Below are 15,552 nucleotides of genomic sequence, written 5' to 3' on the forward strand. Positions count from 1 at the left end.
TAGGTTGGGTTAGGATGGATCAGAATATATTAGGATGGGCCAGGTTGGTTAGGATAGGTAGGTTAGGTTAGATTAGGATGGGTCATGTTGGGTTAGGATAGGTTAGGTTGGGTTAGGCTAGGTCAGGTTTGGTTAGGATGGATCATGTTGGGCTAGGATAGGTCACGTAGGGTTAGGGTTAGGTAAGGCTCTTTTCCGTTATGTTTAGGTTAGGTTTTTGTGTTAGGTTTTATTCGTTTAGGTTATGTTGGGAAGGGGAACCTATGTCCACACGAAACACACACAGCTCATTGTGCATGAACAGGAATGGACACAGATTGGGTTCCATCCAGGTTAGGATCCATTCGAGTAAGTAAATTATTCAATTTTTACATTGGTTATTTCTTATATACACTACCATCATTCGCACAACGCCCTCTCCTCTAACCCCGAGCTGCCAGGTGTATACTTCCTCTAATCGCTCTATCTACAGCTGATGTTTTGCCACTCTGATCTGATTCCCCGCGGTGCTGAAGACCCGGTGAAAGTGTGGACCCCGCCCTTAGTTGCGTCATACCCTGTACATGTCCCGTTGTACTAGGTAGTCCCCGGTCTGTAGTACATCATCCTATGTAACTCACCGGGACAGACAACACTACGCACTACGCAGATCGTGACACGCACCATAGATTGGCGATACGCACTACGCAGTTCGTAATACGCACTACGCAGTTCGTAATACGCACTACGCAGTTCGTAATACGCACTACGCAGTTCGTAATACGCACTACGCAGTCACTATACGTACAATGGCTTTGTATTCGTGTATTCGTTAAAATTTACACATTTTTAATTTTTTTTTCTTAGTGGATTTTTTACCCAGGGAAAAGGCTATTACCGTTCGTAGGTCTCATGGTCCTTCCAAGTCATAGTGCTTAAAAAACGCATCATTGAACATGTTTTTGTTTGCTACAAACTAATGATTTTTCACACGAATACATATTGGCTATTTCGCATAAACACTACAAACAATCGTTCTTCGGTATGTTAATAGAAACAAGAAAAGTCATATTCAATAAAAGTACAAAACAAAATTCACAAAGGTTTTTTAGAACTAGTTCAGAAGGGTCGATCATAATAAATAAAGAGAGCTGTGAGAACGAAACAAAAGTCCAATCATCACAGGGATAGTATAATGTAAAATTACATTTACAAGTAAGTTAACACAGAATAAAAAATAAAATAAATATAAAAAAACCTGATTAGCAACAAACCAATATAATTAATCGTGACCTCCTGTAAGACCTAGAATGCGTTGCAAAAAGAGGAAAATACCTGAGAATATTGTGAAGTCAAAAAATCAAAGATGACGGTGAAAAAAAACCAAAAACCTACCCAAAAGGTAGAGTCAAATAATCTTGTACTTATAATTTTAATTTTGGTAACCCTCAATGAAACCCTCGCCAAATTTGTTTCATACATTGTGTATGCATCATTATATACCCAAACATCTATAGGCCTATTGAGACTAGAAATGAAGACATTAAAAGTACAGGTTTCATTTTGATTCTCGCTTGAATCTGTATTTCTAACTGGGCAACTCCGCCTCTTCGCCAGTTCAGATTGTAAATTCTTCGAACCTTCAACAACAAACCACTTTTGGTTGGACAATCAAGACATTTAATTTAACCTCTTGATAATATCTTTACGTCTGTCTGACTTGTTTATGCTATTTGCTGGACAATTTATGACTTCCCAATTTTCAATTAGCGTTTGTACAGCTGTATGAAATCCACAGGTTCTAAATCATATTTGGAAGTTAAATTACATGTCTTGCTTATAATTGGTTTCAGTATTAAACTTTCGATTTTAAAAGCTAGCATATGTGGCTCTTGGTTTTTGTAATGAGTTAGAAAACGACATTGTTTATGAAAATAAGATAATTGGATTGTCAACAAAGGTTTTACCTCAGTAGAGGTTAATTAATGGAGATTTTGTAATTGTACCGAAATATTTTTTTATGTATTTTGAAAAAAAGTAAAGCGAACGTTAAATGTGTAGAACTAACGTTAAAACTGCCTGTAACAATAACGAATACAATAACAATAAAGGTATTTTTATACTCACGGACTGACAGCTCTCTATAGTGGACTGGTCGTTGAAACCAATGAAATATGTAACACCAATAACACAGCAACAACAAACAAATTTTAATACAATTTTTATATACAAACTGAATGCTCTGTAAGTTTTTGAAAAGTTGACAGTATAGTTGGCTTAACATTAATTTAATATTTAAATAAAATAATTTTTACCGCTTACATAAAAAATGCAATACAGTATATCATTTTAAATGTTTTTTGTCCTGGGACGCTAGGCACGAGCCCAGGATTATTTTTTCACATAACTTCTGGCTATACCTAGGGGTTGCGGCAATTTTACTTAAGATAAAATATATTGGTGATTAGGCAGGATTTGAACCCGGGACCTTAGGTACTGAAGTCCCGCGATATAACCACTAGAACAGCTCGCCCCCCCCCCCCACCAAAAAATGTTTAATGATCAAAATAATAATATAAAACCTTTTTAGACTTGGAATTTCAATACTGTGGCGCCTTCTATAAATCTTCTGCCAGCCGCAATACATGTATGCTGTACCTTTTACCCTGACAACTGTTGAAGGCGTTCTGGATTATACATTTATTACAATTATTGTGTATATAAATATTGTGTCCCTGAATTGGCATAAGATATTTAGAAGTAAATATGTGTAATGAATATAAGTAGGATTTATAGACTTTTGAAATTATTTTACTTGGAAAACTAGTACATTAATTAATTAATGGTTAGACAAGCAATACAAAGGAATTGAAAGCCCAAAAAAGTTAATAAAGAAGCTGTACACTTTATTTCATTAGAAGGATTAAAAGTGACTTTTTAACCTAGAGTAACTAGACTTCTCATCCCATTGTAAATTTCAAAGCTCGTTTTCCGTGTCTAGTTCATGTTGGGGGCAGTGTGTCAATGAAATTTCGTTTCTATTATTTTAGGGTTACTTTTATGGTTTTATGCGTTACTTTTTGGTTATGAAACAAGGGGACGAGTTGTTGTTTATGATTTTATTATTTGGTTGAACGAAGTTTTTAATAAGTCAATAACAAGAATCAAATTGTAAACAAAACACGACATATATAAACCCTATATGTCCCCCAAAATGCACACGCCGGGCAGAACTGACAATAAAATATTCTTCAGCTGTTCCTTAAGGATAAGAATTTTACCAAGGGAGTATATTTTATCTATTGTGCATCTATAAAAAAATCAAATAATCAAAACATACAGGTAAATAAAATAACGGGTAGGTAAAATAGTTCAGGTAAATGAAGATACAGGGTGATTGGTAATCAGTGTGACAAACATTTTTTTGTGTAAATTAAAATAAAAATAATAATAATTGAAATATTTGTTTTTGACTTTCAGGTATTGATGTAGATATCCTTTATACAGTACAGATACCAGCTATAGGTAATGTATACATTACCTATGTATAGAGAATGTATAGAGTAGTCAATTCAATATTTACTGTAAAAAAAATAATATGATATGTAATAGTACAGTAACTAGCAATACACTTACTAAAACAAAATTTTTGTTGTAAAAAAGAACTGTTTTATATTCATAAAATATTTTTATACTTTATATTAAAATGGCTACCAACCAATACGAAAGTAGGTATAAACCAAGTATGAATCCACGAGTGTAGGATGAGTAGTGCGATCTTGTAGTCTTGTTAGTGACTAAGGCCGACATATTCCTTAGACACAGCTGTTAACGAATAGTCCATACAGCCTACGGCAAAGGGGCCTACAATTAATAGTGGAATCCGATCCACATGTTTGCATTGGTATTAACGAATTGGTCTAATTATCAGGACTGCTGATTGTAGTAGCAATCACTAGTGCGGACGTTAATCCACACAAGGGAGTATCGTATCCACAGTGCATGCCTATAAATATCCACAAATCATGTATTCAAAAATAGTCAAACGTCTAGTGGTTGAAATAGTGTAACAGTTTAATCTTAACCTATCCAAGCAAATCCAGTTGAAATCAAACTGAAGACTCGCTAAGCATCTAAATATCTACGTACATTAACTTAATGAAATCAGTTTTTCACAGTTATTCATAAATAAACTGTATCACTCTCAAAGCCATGTTTCCGTGGTGTAGCGGTTATCACGTCTGCCTAACACGCAGAAGGTCCCCAGTTCGATCCTGGGCGGAAACAATAATATTTTATGTATTTAAGTTTTAGTTATTACACATTTGCTAATTAATCGACCATACAGGAATAAATAAATTTGCTTAAATAAGCTAACTACTCAAAGCCACCTACCCTACGTTTTCATGCCATACTAATTATTATTTATCTGCTAAATATTATTAACGATAACACTACAATTAATTACTACTGCAAAATAATTACAATAATACTGCATAACACTTTTTGTCTTGTGATTAAGTGAAAGGTCTTTGTTTTTTTTTTTTTTTTTTTACATTCACTTAGTTTAAAAAAATTTTAATGCAGACATTTTAATTGGTTCAATTACATTCTAACTTAAGTTTTGGAGATTTAAAAGTTAGGGAAATACAATTGTCTAACGTTTGTGTGCTAAGGTTGTTCTTTATGTTCTTAATAATTTATGATTGGGCCTAAATTGTATATACTCCAAAACCTGGTACTATTTATAAGATACTTTTGGGACGAGTATGAATAAATACTATCAACTAAATACCCCGCCACAGCAAACCGGCAGAATAAGCGACTTTCCACACAACTGACTGATTTTCACTAAAGTATATGCTTTAAAGTTCAGATTTATTTTCTATATAGCTCAAATTAATTATAATGATCACTTATGTTTTCTGTTAGAGGAAATTTCATAAAGTGTGTTTTTTGTGAATTTTTATTGTGCCAAGATCTTTTGACAATCCTAACAACTCTACCTTCACTGACACAAGAGTGAAGTATTGTTAGTTGTAGGTGTTGTCGAATGGGTTATTTAAAATATTATTTGTTTATGCACCCCCGCCCCAGCAAAGCTACAGAGTAAGCGAATTTCCATCTACCTGGCTGGATTTGTACTAAAATATTCCCTGAAAATTTTCAGATTTATTTCCTATTTAAATAACATTAATTTTAATGAGTAGTTACCGATACGGAAAATTTGCTAAATTATTGATTAACGAATAATAAAATAAAATTATGATATACATCGATACGTTAATAATGGAAAATTACGAGTTCACTAAATTTTCCTAACCAAACGCTTATTAATTCGGTTGAAAATTAGTAAATCAACGAATTCCCGACAAAAACTGGCCAATTTGTCAATGTTGTGGCGGTTAGTCAATCGGTACTGCACCTAAAGAAAATATGGGTCAAACAAAAATTAAGTAAAAATATCAAAATATATTTAAAGCTGAGAGTTTGTTGAAGTTTCATAACTCCACTTTTTTGTTATTATTGCTTATTTTTATTGTTGTGCTGATATTGTTATTTGGTTAAATATCAGCTTTCTATTTTTAAAAGATCATCCTGGGTTTTTACCATGACGATTGCCAATTTGCCAACGTTTTTGCATATCGTTAATTAGTACAGCACATATAGAATACGTGGACCAAAACCTAACGGTTTCAAAAGTTTCTGTTTCCGCCCAGGATCGAACTGGGGACCTTCTGCGTGTTAGGCAGACGTGATAACCGCTACACCACGGAAACCTCGTTACATTGTAACTCATACAAACTTATCAATCGTGGCAGATCAAATAAGGTGCAGAATAAGTTGGGTGTATTTCAAGCTATAATATTAGTATAATGTAGCTTGTAGGAAAAGAATAGTGTTTCATGGACACGGACAGCCGATAGTTGAACACTCTTGTTGCAAATGTTACAATACATCATCAATTACTTTCAAATTATAGTTCACATTCATTAAATTCTTTATAATGTGTCATTTTATAACCAAACAAAAAACTACTACCTATTAACAACACATTAAACATTGCTTGGATAGACTTTGTTTTAAACTATACAAAAACGTGTTAGCGCAGTAAAACATTTAATTTGTTAAAAATGTTGTTACTGTTAAAAATCAATTTTTGTGACATGAATTATTTAGATGTAAATAAAACAAAACACACTTTATTATCCTCCCTGTAGCAGTAAACCTAGTAACTCGTTAAACCTAATACAGTATTGTTTAAATATATTTAAAGAAACCCAAATCAGGCAAATTGAAATTCGCTTAGTCAGTAGGTTTGCTTCTCCGGGGGTATTTTTTAAATTTTGTTGGTAATTAATTCTGACTCTAGTTCAGAAAAATGTAATAATATTTTACCAATATAGACTGCATATTTAGGTTTTATTGTCTTTTTTCGGTCCTTCGGAATAATAACTACTGTTAACTTATAGAAGGAAGCATTTAAGAATTTATAGACAATTCATAATTTTTAACAGTTAAAGGGTAAAATCAAACTACAAACTCAGTGTATTTTTATTAAAACATTTTTATATAGTAAAATAATAATACAACTGATACGTCCTAAAATAATACAACAATGTAAAATGTAGTACAAAGCAAATAACAATTTTGTTTTGCAGCACAATCTTACACAAAAAACCCCTTTTACAATAATAACAAAAACAACATGCTTGTAACATGTTTATAATTAATATACTAAGTAAATAAAAACCAGGACTAGAATGTAACTTATAACAACTAACGCTAGAACAATCAAATTTATATCCATGGTGTATTGGAACGCCCCCTTTGTCAGCTTCAAATGGACAACAACTAACTGGTATAATGAAATGAGTGAAAAGGAGCTTACCAAGTTATCCAAAATTCCCATTGTAATAACGTAACGTTTTGTAATGTGAAAGTATGGAAGTTTGTTTCAATTTGGAGCTGGTGTAAAAAGTGCCGTAAATTAAATATATTTAACGTACAGTTAAATAAAAAAGTGCTGTTGGATTTGCAGCTAAAAGGCAATACTTATTTTTTTTTTAATTTTTTTACATAAGCAGTTTTTGTTTTAAAATAGCCACCTTTTACCGACTTTTAAAGCTATAATCATTAGATTAAATACGAAAATGACCCTGCTAAGTTTCAATTTTGTGGCTCAAATTAGCTTTCAGTTGCTAATTATTAATCAGCAAAAAGTATCGATACACTTACGAAATCGATATGTACAAGAACCAGTACGTAATCCAATGAGTATACGTATACGTTTTATGAGTATACGTAATCCAATGACAGAAATTAAAATGGCAAAAATAATGACTAAGCGAGATCCAAAACAATAATCCAGTTAAAATTAAATTTCATCAACATCAGTTAATCAATGAACCAAGGCCTTAATTAATTTCAGTCAAAGCTGTATTCGTACACATTTCGACTCATGGTTACATAAAATATATTTTTCTAAATGCAAGTAACAAAATAGAAGGCAGCAGAACATTGCGGGATATCCTTTAGATTCTTCAGAAGCTATTCAACCGCACTTACGAAATCGATATGTAATGCAATGACAGAAATAAAAATGAAAAATTAGACTAATGATCCAAAACAATAAGCCAGTTCAAATGAAATTTCATCAACATCAGTTTATCAATGAACCAAGGTCTTCCTTTAAAATTTATCAATTAATAAATATATATATACGTAAGTAGTTTGTATAAAAATTTGAAACTAAAATTTCTTAATAGTTTTTGGAACCTTGCACTGCGTCCCTCACAATATTCACAACACTCAGTACGAATGGTTTGATCCATCTTCTACTTTATTGTTGGATTCAAAGTTCTGGCCAAACATAATGTTGTACCTAGGATATTCCTGTTCTGTCACCCCGTACCCTTCTCCAGTTGGATATGTTTGAGGATTGGGTTGGTACGCGTTCCCTCCAATACCTTGCACATTGTACCCTCCAAAATTGTGTTCCATGGAACCATAACTCTGTTGACTCATGAATTCGTTGTATCTCATTTGGTTGTACCCACTTTGAGTAGAGTACTCAGAACTTCCTGAGTTACCGTTTTCATTTCCATAGTGGATGTTTCCGTCACCTTGAGTATAGAGAGCAACGTTTCCAGTTCCATATCCAGTTCCTCCACCGTTTCCGTAGCCAACGTTTCCGTTGCCTTGAGTATATAGACCGACGTTTCCAGTTCCATATCCGATGCTTCCTCCGTTTCCGTTTTCGTTGTTCCCTTGAGTATAGGTGAGCCCGACGTTTCCAGTTCCATATCCGATGCTTCCTCCGTTTCCGTTTTCGTTGTTCCCTTGAGTATAGGTGAGCCCGACGTTTCCAGTTCCATATCCGATGCTTCCTCCGTTTCCTGTGTTTCCTTGATTATAGAGACCGACGTTTCCAGTTCCACCGTTCCCATTTCCGTAACCCACGTGTCCTTCCCCATGCGCATAGGTGAGCCCGACGTTTCCATTATACCCGATACCACCGTTTCCGTTTCCGTTTCCGTTTCCATAGCTCAGGTACGCTTGGTAGTCGGACATCTGTTCAGGTCGGAACTGCGGAGCACTTAGCTGTTCAGCTGGCATGGAAACAGCTTGTCTAAACATGAACATCTGTGGAACCGCATAAGGTTTGGGAATACCTACGGGAATTGCCTGTGGAATCACTACAGGTTTGGCAACCTCGAAGGGAATCGGATGAGGGACAGCGTAGGGAATCGGTTTAGGGACGGAGATTGGAAGAGGGATATTTTTCGTGACTGGAAAAGGTACGGGGACTGGCACAGCTACTGTGTTGGTAACCCTGATGATCTTAACAGCTGTTGGTAAATGACCTCCAAAATTGCCTAGGTTGTAGACGCCTTTGAACACTGTTCCCATGGTGATGGGTGAGAGTAGAGTCAGAGTGAAGATCACCTGAAACGAAAACAAGTATTAGTAAAATGTTTTATCACGTTTTAAACATTGTTTTAACATTGTTTGACATTGTTTTCACATTATTTTGATTATCTTTTTGAAATAATGGAAACTTCACATCAATTACCTCACGAACAATACTATACCATCACAGCGTTGACGTATGGACGTTGTATTAAGGGAGCATACATTTATTCTGACAGTCAAGGTCACACCAATCATTAATGGTTTATTAAGCTATGTCAAAATTATCAAAGTAGTAAGATAAGGTGATTTGAAGCTGACCTTGAGCTGTTAGCCATGCAGTAGAGGAAACGAATAAATAGGTTTTTCAGGGGAGATTTCTGTGTATTGGAGAACTGAATGTGCTTAAAGACATACGAAATTTCTAACTAAACTAGTAGATCTTTAAACGATGAGATAAGAAAATGGTGTTTATGTGATTAATTATATTTCTAGTGATAGGGCAACATTCTTTCAGTAAACTAATTCCCAAAACAAAATTGTTTATATTGCTAATCTAATTTAGTTACCTCCCAAAATGACCATCTTGATTCTATTAACTAATAACGAACAGCTCCTACTCACAATTTTATTTAACAACACTATTGTGATAATTTATAGTAGAAAAGTTACCACCCAGTCTATATAACCGTAAACAACTTAAAAATACTCTAATTTTGCAATCTTTTAGGTAGGTACAAGTTCCTATCGATAAAATTGCATTTCTACCGGTTTTCCATATTTGGTACAAATTCAACATTACTTGTTATTTTAATTGGCTTTCACCCAGAAATGTGCAGACAATGCCACACGACTGGATTGTGGCTGGTTTTAGAAAGGCGTTTGAATTGAATTAGGGTAAGTCGAGTGAAATTTAATTAATTCTGTAGTCAATTAAATTGATTTTTAGTAGATCTACGGTTAGTAAGACACTTTTTTCATAAGCAGTTTTGACTGTAGAATGAAAAAGAGAGATATAAGTTGGAAAAATGACTTAGCTTTTGAGTATCATAGTGAATGTTTCATTTTTATAGCATAACGGGTTTGTTGGAATGAGTGACATACGGTTACGAAAAAGACTATAGGCCATTTAGGTTGATTTTAATTGTACTGTAATAATTAATTTGGTGATAAAGTGGAAGGGGTTAAAATTAAATTGTTAGAACTTTTTTCACTGAAACTATAAATGTGTATTAAACATGTATGCGTATAAGGAAAAAGAGCTGAGTTTAGGTTACCTTTGTATAAGTTAGACTAGGTTAAACAAGATACTGGTTTACAAAGCTTAATATGTAATTATCAAGGAAACAAAAGCAAATTGTTTAGTAATATACTTTTATAAAACGTTGAAAATATTCAGCTTTGTGTTTCTTCTGAAGGAAAAAAGAATCACAATATTTTGTCAATGATTTAATTTAAAATGGTCATGACTATACGAAAAGCCATAGCATATAGAGGGTGGAATAACAGAAAAGGTCCAAACCACATATTCGAGTGGCATTTACACCACACAACTAAGCACAGATGTTATTAATATAAACTTATATACTAACACTTCACCATGTAAATTTTCTATCAATTGGATTTTTAAACGTTTCCTGACTCTAATCCAAGATAATTTCCTGATTTAACTCAATCAAATTACATGGTTTACACTTGATCTTCTACGCCTACACTTCACACTTCATGGTTCATGGTCTGTGGTCTTCTACCCGGCGCAGCATGGTCATTTCCTGGTGGTGCTTTCGACCGGGCACTTTCTGTGTCTAAGACTTTCATAGACAATTACTCAACATAAGTACTATACATGGAATATCTATAAATCTCTTCCCTCCAAACAATCCTTAGTATTCCCCCCTTTAACCGTTTCAAAACCAACCGGGAAAATATTTATTTTATGTTTCATAAAGATTACTTTTTATTGTACGAAATAGTTAGTAATATTTTGGAAATGAAGTAATATACTGTAGTTTATTTTAGACTAGCAGAGTACCCGTCCTTCGTACGGGGTTGGAATATAAGTATAAAATGCTTATTGCAGTTATACTCAAGCTTTGCATTTGCAATAAGGGAGGACACAGTTTGATAAAATTTGCTTTTTTAAATTTACAGTATTCTATAGTATTACACATCTTCCATAGCCATAATGTTCTACCACTTCACCTAAACAATAGAGAAAAATAAATTACCAACAATTCGCAAAATATCACAAATTATTCATGAAATGAAAAACATAAACATAACTGTAAACAATCCTACTTTGACAGTTCTCATTGCGAATCACAGTTTTTTGTTGCCGCTTAGTTCAAATTAGCTGTTTTCATAAATGCAAAAATGTATGGTGCTGCACCCTGTTGGTAAATCTTATAACTTTTTAATGCTTTTCCATATCATAGAATCAACTTTTTTACTTGAAACAGCTGACTAAATTCTTTAATTCCCTTTAAATATGAATACTCATAAGGTTAAAATGGGGAATTACAGAGCCACTGGGGTGGAGCCCGAAAGGATTTTTGAGATAAAAATATGCCTATATGTTAATCGGGAATGTAAGCTATCATCATGCCAAATTTCAGCCCAATCCGTCCAGTGGTTTATGCGTGATTGAACTTCAAACACACAAACAAACAAACAAACTTTCACATTTATAATATTAGTAAGATTACACGTTTTGTTTTTGTATCGTACAGAACCGTATAAATAGTACACCAATAATATATTAAAAATAAAATTATGGTAAAAAATGCTATTAATCATTGCAATAAGTAATTTTAAAAATATTGGTTGTTTAAAAACAGTATTTTGATCATAATAACTAAACTACACAAAGAAATCCTTGGAGAGCTTTATTAAAAATTACTCCATACAAAAATGCTGAGGTATTATTAGAGTGATTTGTAATAAACACACAAAATATTATTAAAAATTTTGTAAAATAATTTTTTTTTTTTTTTGTTAAAAACTGAATGATAATTTTAATGGTAATTTTAAGTTTCATAACATTACAAAAAATTTGAATTTCTTTCGAAATATAACAAGATATTATTCATTTAATAGAATAGCTTTTATACAGTTTTTCAAGATTATTAATTCCCAGGGTTTCTTACGGAATAAATATAGAATTTAGAAAGCTAATAACAATAATTCCTTTAAAAATGTGCATGAGCAATCTAAATCCGGGGCTCTGAATTAGTCAGAAATAATAAAGTAAATAATAACTTGAGTCGAATTAATGAGTTACTTAATTTAAACTTGATTATAATTTTCAACAACTTTACAGGTAGTAAATGATTCAACATTTATGAATTGTCTTAAAAAATTAAGATTGTGAATTAATAATAACTAGTGTACATGTTGCTCGAATTCGAGCAATAATTGCAAAGTATTACAGGAGTCATTTAAAAACGAATAACAGTCATATTTATAATGAGTAAAAGAGTCAACTCAAAGATTACCGGTGTGTAACTCAGACCATGTTTATCTTTGTTATTGATAAGCCATTCCGACCAGTTTTATTCTTCCCAAAATGCCTTGCTGTACAGGCAAAACAGGTCATTGATAGAGGGTCAGTTATTGAGAACGAAAAGTCGTTTTGGGGTATAGCGTTAGGGCGCATTTGTAACCTATGCGCCACTGTTCTGTAGCTGTGGTCGTTATCACGATTCCGCCTTCTGCCTATGTTTCGTTGTCGCGTCGGAGGCATTTAAAAGAAAAAACAACAAATAAACAAATTAAAGCTACACAAAACAACGATAAATGCACAAATTTAAGTTACAATCATGCTAACACGATCCCTCATAGTGACACAAAACAACGATAAATACGCAAATTTAAGATACGACCATACTAACACGATCCGTATTGGGGGTTATGTTTATACAAACTCGTAGTAAATAAATGTACTCAATGCGTTTCATTGAATTGAATAATAAATAACAGCAATTATACTATACAGCTGATCAAAATGTAAACAATCATGTTCTTCATAAGGATAACATGGGAAATTTCAAAGCCACTGGGGCAGAGCCCAAGGGACTTTTAGAAAAATGTAAGGCCAGTTTGCAAATCTACGCGACGCGCTCTTTCCAATGAGACGTCAATGGATAAAATCGGTTAAAAAATGGCGGAGGAGTTCAACCGACAAAGTTTCATGTAGCGTATTAATTATAAAGATTGTATAACACCCCCACATTATTTTGAAAACGAATAGCATAGAGACATACCGTCAAAAGATCTTTGTTTGAAAAATAATTGAACAATGCACTAATACGATAAACTAACCGTATGATCAAAAACTAAAAGGTTTCAGGAATATTAAAGGAGAAACTGTCTGTATGGATCATAAATATAAACAAATGACGTTACTGTCCCATATCTTATACTAATAACCTGAACAGCTGATTTTAACGTGTTCCGACAGTTCCATAAAAAAATAATATAAACATCCTCATATTTGGGCCAGTGACGTAATTTGTTTCTGTTTATGATCGATACCGCTTTTAATAACCGTGATTAAATTAAACAAGGTTATTAGTTAAAAAAATAAATAAATACATAATACAATCAATACGGTTGGTGTTAAGGTATGATTTAAGTAGATTTTTCACGTTTACTCAATAGCGTGAGTATTTTAGTGTGAGGATGAGTGACAAGTTAATAAAATAACAGATTTGTTACAAACTAAAATCAGCTCATTCAATAGCCAAGAACGTGTACTAAAAGCTCAATCAAATGATTAAATACAGTGCTTTGAGGTATAGAATTAAAAGACTGAAGGATACACCTTTGACATCATGATAAATCAATAAATCGTTTATTAAAATGAGAAAAAAATCAATTACAAACCAAAAATACTAGAGAATACTTGATATAAAATAAGAATTGTACGTCTTAAGACCAAATTCAATTCTTACTAGGTTAATAAAAATATTAGAAAATTTTACAAACAAAAGACATTTAAGTTGTTGAAATATTACGAATCGACTCAAAACACGACCAATAAAAATGGAATAAATCCCATCACATAGAAATAAATACAGAATGTTGGGTTTAAAATATGAATCATCGGCCTACTACACGATCAATCAATAATAGTAAATTAAAAATAATATGGTTTAAATTTGAACTTAAATAAGATGGGTCAACCCACAACATGACCAATAGATAAATCTTGAATTTAAATAATCTGAATCAATCGTATACAAAATAAATTTGGAACACTGACTTTGAAATGTCCACAATCTTATAATAATAGAATCACTCACTAATGTATTAATTAAAATGATACGAGTTAATGACAAACAAAAGACATCACATACCGGGAGAGTGTAGGAGGACGGCATGATGGCGGAGAGAGTAGAGCGGAGTGAGTGAATGTGCTTTATACTTCACTATCTCCACAGGAAGTGGTAGGGGTAGAACCTACACTAAGGGTGTTTTTTATTGTTAAGTAACATGAAACAGGATTGGACAGGAAACAGTCCATTTGATTGGTTGTTTTTCTGGATTAGGTTGGTGCAAACAATGGGTCATCGTATCTTTAACTGTTTATGATCAACCATAATTCAATATTTAATGTGGGAAAAAATGAATTTAAAATTATGTGTTAAAACCTTGACTCGTCCTTGAGTTGACGTGTCTTTTGAATCCTATCAAGCTATAATAATATCCTTAAAGGCATTGAGGTAGTTCTTTCACAAAAACAGAAAAAGGTAACGTACAGCAAAAGAAATTTACTACTATGTCATAATTTTCAACAATCATAAATACAACCGATATCATGGTTAAACAATTTTAATTGTGAATCTGAAACTTCAGACTGGTTTCTTGATTTTATAATTTATTTCTTAAACACATATGGAGCTTAATTTGTCTCATTGATTCATGTTACAACCATACGTTTTAAATTTTAATAAAATATAACGATTGACATGATGTCATAAAATAAAGTATGCCCTACTTAAAAACATTTTAACCTTTTATAGGCTACAAAAACCAATCCATCAACTGCATTGGTACGTAAATAATAACATGCATATTTTCAAACATTCTATCCTGACCACATAACTTATTTAACGTTTAAAGTTGCCTTTGAGTTTTTATTTTAACTGTCTTTTATGTCAATTATTAATTAATTCTTATTAACCTTTGCAATGTTATAAAATATTTTTAGTAAAATTAAATTTATTAACATTTTTATTTTTAATGGTAATTTTTCTATAATAATCTCAAAAAATAACAGAGATGTCTGTTTTTTTTTCCTAAAAATTTTTCAAACGGTTTCAATTAAAATGTAGTATTCTATAGTCTTTTAAAGCTAAACTCTATATCACAAATCCTAATGCTGTAAAACAGTTCATGGGGAAACAACAAACTTATCTTTTTCATTAAAAGACCCAAACGAATTTTATTTCGCAATTTTATAATACTTTAAACTCTAATCAAAATGGTGAAAATTACCGTTCACAATTAATTACAATGGTATAGATTTTCCCAGTAAACCCCCATTCCTCAGGTCACCCGTTATAATAATTTTTTTTTTAAAGTGGATGATCAATTTTGTCAATCTAATGGCAGAAAGTATGTGTCAGTTTGCTGATACTGTTTATCAGTATTTTTTAC

The 15,552-nt window shown here is 32.6% G+C and overlaps 1 protein-coding gene and 2 non-coding genes across 3 annotated transcripts; 1 reads left to right on the forward strand and 2 right to left on the reverse strand.

The window, feature by feature from the left end:
- The first annotated feature begins 4,193 nt into the window (after positions 1 to 4,193).
- Trnav-aac (transfer RNA valine (anticodon AAC)) lies at positions 4,194 to 4,266 on the forward strand. Its single transcript has one exon. It is a non-coding gene; the product is annotated as a tRNA-Val (tRNA).
- A 1,420-nt stretch (positions 4,267 to 5,686) lies between these two features.
- Positions 5,687 to 5,759, reverse strand: Trnav-aac (transfer RNA valine (anticodon AAC)). The gene has a single exon. It is a non-coding gene; the product is annotated as a tRNA-Val (tRNA).
- Positions 5,760 to 6,588: 829 nt separating this feature from the next.
- LOC128987295 (uncharacterized PPE family protein PPE40-like) lies at positions 6,589 to 14,291 on the reverse strand. The gene is made up of 2 exons (XM_054408065.1): positions 14,250 to 14,291; positions 6,589 to 8,928 (listed from the first exon to the last, which is right to left on the reverse strand). The coding sequence occupies exons 1-2, from the start codon at positions 14,271 to 14,273 to the stop codon at positions 7,792 to 7,794; spliced, it is 1,161 nt and encodes a 386-aa protein (XP_054264040.1). The 5' UTR covers positions 14,274 to 14,291; the 3' UTR covers positions 6,589 to 7,791.
- Between the last annotated feature and the right edge of the window lie 1,261 nt (positions 14,292 to 15,552).

This window comes from Macrosteles quadrilineatus, unplaced genomic scaffold (assembly GCF_028750875.1).
Source record: "Macrosteles quadrilineatus isolate MER2022 unplaced genomic scaffold, UCM_ALF_1.0 Scaffold_2__2_contigs__length_208266976, whole genome shotgun sequence".
Taxonomy (NCBI): Eukaryota; Metazoa; Arthropoda; class Insecta; order Hemiptera; family Cicadellidae; genus Macrosteles; species Macrosteles quadrilineatus.